This window comes from Lolium rigidum, chromosome 1, assembly GCF_022539505.1.
Source record: "Lolium rigidum isolate FL_2022 chromosome 1, APGP_CSIRO_Lrig_0.1, whole genome shotgun sequence".
Classification (NCBI taxonomy): Eukaryota; Viridiplantae; Streptophyta; class Magnoliopsida; order Poales; family Poaceae; genus Lolium; species Lolium rigidum.
In genome coordinates, this window is record NC_061508.1 from 81,329,630 (window position 1) to 81,340,958 (window position 11,329).

At 55.2% G+C, this 11,329-nt stretch overlaps 1 protein-coding gene across 1 annotated transcript; it reads right to left on the bottom strand.

Moving 5' to 3' along the window:
* Positions 1-724: 724 nt before the first annotated feature.
* Positions 725-10,571, bottom strand: LOC124685559 (thioredoxin reductase NTRA-like). Its single transcript, XM_047219824.1, has 2 exons — positions 9,533-10,571; positions 725-972 (listed from the first exon to the last, which is right to left on the bottom strand). Exons 1-2 carry the CDS (start codon positions 10,569-10,571, stop codon positions 902-904), a joined length of 1,110 nt encoding a protein of 369 aa, XP_047075780.1. The 3' UTR covers positions 725-901.
* Between the last annotated feature and the right edge of the window lie 758 nt (positions 10,572-11,329).

Here is an 11,329-nt window from a genome sequence, read left to right on the forward strand (position 1 = left end):
CAGCAGATACCGCCTCCTGCGCGGATCTCCGCGGTTCGCTCAGGCTCACGCGCAGGTACTGGAGGCAGCTGAGCTGCCAGCCGCCAGGCAGTTGCACGCCGGACCAGGCGTCGTCGCACGGCATCCATTTGCCGTGCATGAGCCTCCCCACCGTGACGGGGAGCGGGATCTTCTTGGTGCCGCTGCCGGAGGCCTCGAAATCGTTTTTCTTCCCCATGGCGCTGCGGCGATGGTGGTGCGAGTGGAGGTGTGGTGTGGGCGAAAGAGCGACGCGGCCGGTGGACTTTTAAGGGCGCCGCGCGCGGGATACGATGTCATTGAAGACGGCGCAGAAGCCCAGCCACCGCCCGCCAGTGCGCACGCAGAACAGGCAGCCACACCATTGATGGCGAAGACTGCGGCGCAGACGCGGAAAAGCGCTGACCGCCAAAGCGGTGCCCGGTGCAGACTCGCTGCCAGGCGGGCCCGGTGGAGACGCGAGCGGACACTTTGAGCGTCCGCAGAGACGCAAACCTGGCCCAAAATGGGCCAGGTTTGCGTCTCCGCGGACGGCCCGATCACTTTGCGTCGCGCCACTGGAGAGGGTGCCAGACGCATTTTCGCTCAAAGCGGACGCAAACGGTCGCTCAGCATCCGTTAGCGTCGCGCCGCTGGAGATGCCCTCAGAGGGCAAAATTAACAACATCGTTCCACAGGGGAATGTGCCTCCTGACAGTAATCAGCATTCAGAAATTCGTATTGTCATTCATCAGCACAACTTCTTGTGCGTCAAAAAGAACCAATTGCCAACAGCGTATCATATATTTGTGGACTCGAATCAATAACAGTCTGCTCTTTTGTGGAGCTGCCATGATTCACCGCATGTGCCTTACAGTGCAGATTTTGGCGCCACCAGATATAGTCAATCAGTCCTCCCCTCCTGTGCTCCAACCTCCTGCAGGTAGTGCTCCGCATCCAGAGCAGCCATACAGCCTGCACCAGTAATACATACGGTATAAAATTAGCAAACTGTTCTTCATTTTACATGTCATCGCAATGAGCTCATTCCACAGAAACTAGCATTGCCAACACAGGTTGCAACTTACCGAAACATATCGAAAAACAGGATTCAGCTTATGTACCAAGGTAAGATCGATTAAGGAAACATCATTACTTAGTTATGTACAGAGGGTAGACAAACCTCAAAAAGGATGCATGATAGAGCGTAACCAATCTAATAATGTTGCTTGAAGTGGGGTTCTTGACCCCATGCGAACAAGGATGTCAATCAAGTGTCCATAAAGCAGGTCAGTTTTGATGTGCATTAGCCATGTCAGGAAATTGGGAAAAGTTTTTCAAGCAATGGCAGCACCCATATACTACTACATCCAGATATACTACTCTTATTGTGCTATTTAAAAAAAAACAAAGAGATTAGGCCATGCAGGCGGTTACAAATTACTGCTGTCCTTTACCGTTCCATTATAGCTTCTTCACTTTAACTTCAATACTTTCCTGTTGCCACCCTTCACAATGGGGCATGTGATGGAAGTGCACAACTATGTCTTGATATTATTATGATTGATGTTGGTTAGCAGAACATATAATTAATCATGTCCATTCATCACATAAAAGTGTGCCCACTGGCAAGCTTAGTTGTTGTTAGTACAGCAAACAAACATGCCATTTGCCATGGTACTACTACCATTTAGGCTTTAGCTGTTGAACTCGGTCCTCTTATCTTCAAATGTTGTTGAAAAGAATGGCGCAGAAAAAGAAATCTTATGATTTGAATAAGAAACAAGCACATGGGAGTGATATTAGTACAAATCTTATCTTTACTATTAAATTGCTAACCGTTGTTCGTACGCGTAGGTCGTGGCTGTTCAGCGTGTTCCATCCTTCCCGCGAGCTCATATGGGCCGAGGCCCAACAAAACTCTGAAACGTTCTCTTCTTTACCCGAGTCACAGTATGGCTCTACCCTGCGGACGCGCCTGACTCGAAAAAAAAAGGAAGCAGCGGTGCTCCACTCGAAAAAAAAAAGGAAGCAGCGGTGCTGAGAGCCTGAGACAAGCTCGCTGCCGAAGCCGCTGCCTCGCCCTCGCGTCGATCTGGCCTCCGCGTGATAGTTCTTGCCGACCGCGCCACCCGAGCACGTTACTGGTCGTCGGGAAGCTCCGCCACGACCCGTTCGTCGCCAACTCCCTACGTGCCCCGATCCATCCCTCGATGGCCTGCCCTTTTGATTATCTGGGCGAGTCACAAATCTGGCTCGTCGCGGTTTGGGATAGGGCCTTCCCGCGCGCTTGGATGCTGCGGCGACCACCGGCCGACAGCAGCGACGGCGCTGTGGGATTCGTCTTCTAGCTCTCCTCCGGCCAGGGGAAGGAAACGCGTTGCCCTGAATCCCCACCCCGTCCGCAGTGTCCCCATCGCCATGGTGGGCTCTAGGCCGCGGAATCGGCAGCCAACCGATGTGGAGCTCACCTTCGTACATGATGACGGTCGGCTGCTGGATTCGCGAAGATCAAGCTGGGAACAGGAGTGGAGGAGGTGGCGGGGAAGCTTCGGGCGGACCGACAAGATTTGGCCGCCGCAGCCAGCGGTCACGGGAATCCTTTCGCCTCTTCGTCTGTGGAAGGGAGCGCCTCCGCAACCGCTCGAGACCCACCTGCAGTTCTATTTCGGGGCAGGTTTTTTTTTCTGCCCCAAGTCTGTCGAACTGTGAAGAGGAACAAGGAGCTGAGCTAAACCAGGAGGGACACAGGGAGCCTGTGTCGCCGTGCCGGACCTCTACGCTCATGCTGCATTGGAGCACGCCGGCCGCGTCCTCCAAGAGGAGGAGCACGAGTCTGATTTCGTGGCCGCCGTGCTGATACTCTGGTTCGGCCACCGTTCATGGTTAACTGGATGTGGAACTCAGCAGCTGAGCGTAAACATCCTGCAAGAAATTGCAAAATGCAGGAAACGTCCATCCTAAGTTATTGTTAAAAATTAATAATTGAATTTAGAACTGCAGGAAAGATTGAGAACACTGAGCATTGGATGTTATGACTTGTGACTGAATACGAATTCCAGTTGCTATTTACATGTGTAGAACTGAGCTGAACAGATTGGATGTTCATGTGTTTGCAGTAAATTTTGGGAATGACTACTAGCTGTGCTTCCAGGGAATTCGACTAGCTGCCATCGGAGGCGCAAGAGACGGAAACAAACACATCGACATCTCCCTCTGCAGTTTTTCACAATCTGCTTAGTAGATACAAGTAATGTTTATTTCAAGAAATTAGATATTAAGTATATATGATGATTTTGTGCATAGTATCATATAGTGTAAATCACATGTAATCTTAGTGAATGATTGAGGGGAAAACCTAATTAAAAGCATATCATACATGCGGTTACGCTTAGCAAACCTCGTGATGGCTTGGGATAAAAGTCGGGCTTGGTGAAGCCTGACCTGAAAAAGTCGGGCCCAACTTGGCTCGAACAAATTCATATGTTGCGCTATAAATATATTAAATAAATCATTTTAGGATATTTAGTATAAAAATATGGAAAATCGCTAACTTCAAATTTTTTTGGGCCAGGCTTTAGGCGCAAAACCGAGGGACGAGTTCGGCTCAAATGTCACGTCTTGGGTTGGGCTATCCGTGCATGTGATGAATAATCCCGGTGCAACGCACGGGTATACGTGCCGTTAGATGGTCGAACAAGCGTCACACTTCCGCATCGCCTACGCTGAGTTATCCGTCTTCTCCTGCTTCCTCTACACTCTGATCAGATGGAGGCGAAGGCCTTAGCGTAACGGGGTGAGATGGTGATGACGGTTAATGGCTATCGTGCGATGACGCACTTGTACCGCGTGGCTTCAACACAGCAGCGGGTAGAGCATGCGTTAAAGGAGTGCTTAACCGCAAGGTAGATTTTTCTTCCCTGTGCAACGCACGGGCACTTTTGCTAGTTGTGGTTCAATCGTAAAAGGACCACAATTATTGTTATGACCGGCCTATCAGATATTAGGAGGGGGCCCAACCGTGGGCCCAATTAGGGGCTTAGCCCATTTATTTTTATCTCTTTTCAGCTCATAAATACTAGTTGTAATCCGACGTGATCAATCAAGCAATAATCATATCATTATTGCCGACTCCCAAAGGAGTCGGTCTCTCCTAACCCTAGCCGCCGTCGCCTCCTTGCGCCACCGCCACCGCCACGACGCCCTGTCGCCGGTGCCCTCCTCCTCGGCCGCGCCAGCTCTCCTCCTTCCCCTACAACCTACGCCCTAGAAACGGTAGAACCCCAGCTCCTACCAACTTGGTATCAGATAGCTCTCGTTCGATCATGTCGTCGCCACAGCCCGCGTCTACCACGCCGGCCGGCCCGCTGCCCGCCACCTACGGCCGCCACCACCACCGCCGCCGCCATCGCGTCGCCTTTCGCCCCGCCGCCGACTACCGTCGTCTACACCCCCGAGCAGATGAGCAGGGCCATCAACGACCCCGTCACCACCGTCCAGGGGATCCGGCTATACCTGATCGGCTCCCAGGGGCTGTCGGCGACACCGCAGCCGCCACCGTCCCGGCGACCGTGCCCTGGATACCGACGCTCCCCGGCGTGCAGCTGCTGCCGCCCCCGCCACCGGCCCTGCCCTGGCCGGCTTGGCCGCCGCCCCTCACCACAGGGCCGGCCTCCACCGCCACGAGCGGCATCCCTATCCAGCAGGCCCGCTTCCCCTCGTCGCCATCACCGCTACCGGCTTGGATCACCGAGTCATCGTCGTCGCCCCACCGGTCTACTCGACAGCCGGGGATCCACTGATGCCCACCCTCCCGGACGCCACAGCCGCGGGTTTCGCGGGGCCCTACACCGACCGCGCCATACGGCCATGGCGGCGCTGCCCCGACACCGCCACGTTTCGCCAAGCTCGACTTCGCCACCTTCTACGGCTCGGAGGACCCCCTCAACCGGCTCAACCAATGCAAGCAGTTCTTCCGCGGACAGCGCACCCTTGCGTCCGACCGCACATGGCTGGCCTCCTATCACCTCTAAGGCGCCGCACAGACATGGTACTACTCCCTCGAGCAGGATGAGGGCGGCATGCCTCCGTGGGACCGCTTTCGGGAGCTCTGTCTCCTCCACTTCGGGCCGCCGATTCGCGGGAGCCAACTGGCTGAGCTTGGGTGCCTACCCTTCACTACCACTGTGCAGGACTTCGCCGAGCGCTTCCAGGCCTTCGCTTGTCACGCCCCGCGTGACAGGCCAGCAGCGCGCCGAGCTCTTCATTGGTGGACTTCCGGATCACATCTGGGTGGACGTGGAGCTTCAGGCCCCCAAGACCTCCAGACGGCGATGCACTATGCCCGCGCATACCAGCGTCGCGCATAGGCGATGCAGCACGAACCACCGGGCCGCGGAGGCCGCCCGCCCGGCCACCACCGCCTGCCGCACAGCCGGACCAGCCGAACCCGGCCACGCCAGCGGCCAACACCCCGGCCGCGACACATACGTTCTGGCGGCTTACACCGGCCGAGCAACTCGAGCGTCGCCGCCTCGGCCTGTGCTTCAACTGCGACGAGCCCTATGCACCCGGTCACATCTGCCCTCGCCTCTTCTACCTGGAGACAGTCTACGACTTCGACGCAGACACACTCGCCGAGACGCCCGCGCCGACCGAGCCCGTCACCACGACTGCGCCGGCCACTGCTTTCGTGGTCTCGCTCCGCCACGAGCGCACTATGCTCCTGCCGGTGATGATCTGAGGCGAGCACCTGGTGGCCCTTTTGGACACGGGCTCCACGCATAACTTCCTGTCGGCGACCACCATGCGCCGCTTAGCCCTCCAGCCAACGGGCGGTGATCATCCCCGCGTCACGGTGGCTAACGGTGACCGCCTTCGGTGCCATGGCCTAGCGCAGCACGTGCCTCTCACCATCGGCGACGAGCACTTCACCATCACGTGCGCCAGCATCGACTTGGGCTGTTTTGACTTCATCCTCGGCGTCGACTTCTTGCGGACCCTCGGCCCCATCCTGTGGGACTTCGACACCCTCACGATGACCTTTTGGCGCCAGGGTCGCCGCGTCCGGTGGGAGGGCATTGGGGGCACCGCCCCGGCACCGCAGCTCCAGCTCGCCACGACCGACGCCGAGGCCGAGTACCCCCTCCTGACACACCTCCTGCAGCAACACGGCGACCTCTTCGACGAGCCGCAGGGTCTTCCGCCTGTCCGAGTGTACGGTCACCGTATCCACCTCTTACCGAACACGGCACCGGTGGCCGTGCGGCCCTACCGCTATCCACAGCTGCAGAAGGATGAACTAGAGCGGCAATGCACACTCATGCTAGCCGCGGGGATCATCCAGATCTCCACGTCGCCATTCTCAGCACCAGTCCTCCTCGTCCGCAAGTCAGATGGCACGTGGCGTTTCTGCATTGACTACCGCGCCGGCGCGCCCTCAACGCGCTGACGCTCAAGGACAAGTTCCCTATTCCGGTGGTTGACGAGCTCTTCGACGAGCTCCATGGGGCACGCTTCTTCATCAAGCTTGACTTGCGGTCGGGTTACCATCAGGTGCGCATGTACCCGGAGGATATCGCCAAGACGGCGTTCCGAACGCATCACGGCCACTTCGAGTTCTTGGTGATGCCTTTTCGCCTCACCAACGCCCCAGCGATGTTCCAGGCCCTCATGAACGGTGTCCTTCGCCCCTACTTGCGCCGGTGTGTGCTTGTTTTTTTTATGACATTCTCATCTACAGCACCTCGTGGGCGGAGCACCTGCAGCACATCGCCATCGTCTTCAACGAGCTTCAAGCGCATCATCTTCAACTTAAGCACTCGAAGTGCTCGTTCGGGACATCATCGATCGCCTACCTCAGCCACGTCATCTCCGCCGAGGGGGTGGCCATGGATGCGGAAAAGGTGGCCGCCGTCGCGGCATGGCCGGCACCGCACTCGCCGCGCGCCCTTCGCGGTTTTCTGGGCCTCGCCGGATACTACCGGAAATTTATCCAGGACTACAGCCTCATCGCGGCACCACTCACGCGCCTGCTGCGTCGTGACGCCTTCGCCTGGGACGACGAGGCCACCGCGGCATTCGAGGCCATGAAGGGAGCCCTCACGACGGGCCCCGTTCTCCAGATGCCGGACTTCACCTGGCCCTTCATACTGGACTGCGACGCTTCCGGGGTGGGGCTCGGCGCCGTGCTGCACCAGGGTGACAGGCCTCTCACCTACTTCAGTCGCCCCTTCGCCGCACGTCATCTCAAGCTCGCCGCTTACGAGCAGGAGCTCATCGGCTTGGTGCAGGCCGTGCGCCACTAGCGCCCATATCTTTGGGGTCGATCGTTCCGGATCCGCACGGATCATTACAGCCTCAAGTTCTTATTGGACCAGCGGCTGTCAACGGTGCCGCAGCATCAGTGGATCAGCAAGCTCTTTGGCTTCGATTTCACTATCGAGTATCGTCCCGGGCGCCTCAACACCGTGGCGAACGCCCTGTCCCGCCGCGACACAGACCATGATGAGGCGGACGGTGCCTCCGAGGGGACGGTGTTGTGCCTCCCTTCGCCTTCTTCGACGCCATTCGCTCAGTGTCCATTTGCGTGGCCCCGTTGGAGATGCCCTTAGCCCATTTATTTTTATCTCTTTTCAGCTCATAAAGACTAGTTGTAATCGGACATGATCAATCAAGCAATAATCATATCATCATTGCCGACTCCCAAAGGAGTCGGTCTCTCCTAACCCTAGCCGCCACCGCTGCCTCCTTGCGCCGCCACGGCCCCCTGTCGCCGGCACCCTCCTCCTCGGCCGCGCCAGCTCTCCTTCCCCTACAACCTACACCCTAGACACGGTAGAACCCTAGCTCCTACCAATTATAGCTTCTTCACTTTAACTTCAATACTTTAGTTGTTGAACATGGAGTGATATTTGGGTTCAATACGGAGTATCACATAAATATTACTCCATCCGATCCATAATAAGTGTCGGGTATTTAGTACAACTTTGTACTAAATCCCCGACACTTAATATGAATCGGAGGGAGTATTAAAATATTTGAAGAAATTTAAATCTCCTGAAAATTCAAGACCGTTTTACACCCTCAAGGCAACACAACCAAACACCCTAAGCTACTGATCATATGGTTAGTTGTTCTTTCCTTGTCGGAGCAAGTTAGGCAAAGAATTCAAATATGCCAACAGATCTAAAATCCAGCAACTCCAATCTAGGCTTGAGAATTGTAGAAAACATTATGTATTCGACCTAAACAGAGCATCTTCTCTTATTCTCCTAAGAAACCATGAATGCATGACTCTTTTCAAGCACCATGGAGGCATGGATGCAGATAGAAGGCAGGCATTAGGCAACATATCTGGCATGGCATTTAGTACTAGCAGTACCTGATTAACAAATACTGTGCTATTGCTTCCTCATATTCTATCCAAAAGGGTTAGGCATTTAAAACAACGAGCCCAATATTTCAGATTTCTTTACTACTGTTGTCATTAAGCAATATTAGCAGCGATATTGGCAGCGATTAAAGCACCAACATACAACAACTGCCACAATGTGACTTTCAAGATGCTAGCTAATAGGGTGCAGAACGCCAGAACATGACACTAGAAAATCCAGGTTGACAACCCAACTAGAGCAGGATTATGATACCTTAGAAATGGGTGTGCATTCAGAAAAAAGGAAAGTAATAAAGAGAAACAGAAGCAAAAGGAAGACAAAATTGGTTGTTCTCCAGGCTTGGCTGTCCCTTTTCCACCACCTCACTCAATCCCATCATACCTTGCTTGACTTGCTTCTCACCCTAGTGCCACCTTTGTAGAAATTCCCCTGCGTCCTAGTCTACCTTCCTTGCTCTCAAAGCAATTGCCAACTGCAGTGTTTGGCAGATACGACCATGACATGGCAGGAACGAAATCAACTTGAAGTCAGTGGTATCAGTGACTGGGCTAGACCGATTTGTATCAATCTTCATCTCTCCTCTTCCCCTATCATCTCGTCCTGTCCCCCACGCTAAGTTCATGACAAGCAGGGTACCGCTGGCGAACAATTCACCAGCAACAGGCAATCGAGGATGGTGACCCCAGACTTTAAGTATGCTTAAACGATGCACACGATTATCTCCAGCAAACGATACTTGTTCGGTCCTGATATATGAATTTAATGCTTGGTGCAAAAAACAAGCTCTACAAGCCCCAGATCATCACATTATGTGCCTACTGTTTGACTTCAAATCCAACAGAGGGCACAAATGCTTGTAAAAACAAAGGCATATAAATTGAACCTACTAGAATGTTCTATATTTTATTAAACAAGGTAGATGTGTCTTCTACTTGCATGCTCTGGAAGAGAGGAACAAATGGGGAAAACACGATCCAGCAAAGTGTTTAATTCTAAATTTATCCAAGTGTCATACCCATGATTGGCACCGATTTCTAGTCGTACTTATAAGGCAGTATCATCAAGGCAACTTAGACATAATAAAGGCCTGATCCTGATCAACAAAAATACTACTAAAAGCTAAGGGTTCAATAGAGTACCTGATCCAGCGGCAGTAACGGCCTGGCGGTACTTCTTGTCCTGAACGTCCCCGGCAGCGAAGACCCCCTTGACACTGGTGTGCGTTGAGCCTGGCTTGGTGGCCACGTAGCCCTCGGAGTCGAGCTCGAGCTGTCCACCGAGAAACTTGGTCGCTGGCTCATGCCCGATGGCGAAGAAGAGCCCTGCCACCTGGAAGTCGGACACCTCGCCGCTCACCAGGTTCTTCACCTTGACGCCCGCCAAGGGGCCACCGTCGGAGCCGCCGTAGGCCTCGACGACCTCGGAGTCCCAGACGACCTGGATTTTGGGGTTGGAGAGAGCGCGGGCCTGCATGATCTTGGAGGCGCGGAAGGCGTCGCGGCGGTGGATGATGTAGACGCGCGAGCCGTACTTGGTGAGGAAGTTGGCCTCCTCCATGGCGGAGTCCCCGCCGCCGACGACGGCGATGGGCTTGTTCCGGAAGATGGGCGCGGCGCCGTCGCAGACGGCGCAGGCGGAGATCCCGCGGTTCCAGAAGGCGTCGGAGCCGGCGAAATGGAGGCGGCGCGCGACGGCGCCCGTGGCGACGACGACGGAGTCGGCGTGGACGACGGTGTCGTCGGAGGAGACGCGGAAGGGGCGGGCGGAGAGGTCGACGGAGGTGACGGTCTCGGAGAAGATTTTGGTCCCGAAGCGCACGGACTGGGCGCGGCAGCGGTCCATGAGGTCGATGCCGAGGATGCCGTCGGGGAAGCCCGGGAAGTTCTCGACGTCGGTGGTGGTGGTGAGCTGCCCGCCCGCGGCGATGTCGTTGGCGAGCCAGCCCTCGAAGAGCACGGGCCTGAGCTCGGCGCGCGCCGCGTAGACGGCCGCAGTGTGCGCGGCCGGCCCGCTGCCGATGATGCAGACGCGCGTGCGCAGCGGGCCCGCGGCAGCCGCGGCCTCCTCCATCCCGTTGGCGGCGGCAGCGGTGGTGACGGACGCGGAGGCGGCGGCGGCGGTGGCGGCGAAGGGGCGGGACCTCCGAAGCAGCGCGGCGAGCTTGGAGCAGAGGCGCATCAAGACCGGCTGAAGCGGCGACGGCGGCGGCGGCCGAGGATTTGGGTGGGTTTTGGTGGCGCGGGCTTCGGGCCGGGCTGTGTTAGTCAAGTGGTGGCTGCAACTGCAACGGGCCGACGCGCGCGTGGTTTGAGCGGGATTTTATGCAACGGGTGGGGACGTGTGGTCGTGCACGGTTGCTCCTGCTCGACTCAACAAGAGCAAATGTTCGACACGGCGGCTATGTCGACCAGATCGCCAATCGCAATGGTGATGTTGAACATTTCAATGTCGGTTTGTTACCTGGGATTTGTATCTGTTCATATTACACCGTACGTAGAGGTGTAATTCGGATCGAATTTCGCTTTAACCGTATTTTTTACAAACTTTTATTTGGGGATTTAGATCGGAGCGGATATTAACCAATTGTGGATTAGAGTATGAATACATTGAACCACGGATTCGAATCGAAAATGGAATGAAATTGGATAGAGACCAGAAATAGCCAGATGTATACTCTCAAGGGTAGACAATTATAGCTCTAGCAAAATTGTAGAAGGATGTAACCTTTATCTTTTAAGTTTAAAGGCAGTCGCATCTACCGTTCGATTAAACAGTGTTTATGTACAAAGTTTAGATCATAACACAGGCACTACGAAGCCACTACAAAGACGCTAGAGGGACGTCTCCAAGATCTATAGTGTGGGCATAAGCCCTCTCGGCGATCTCCTCTTTCACTAGAGCTGCCACCACATCCAGTAGGGTCTCACTACGAAACA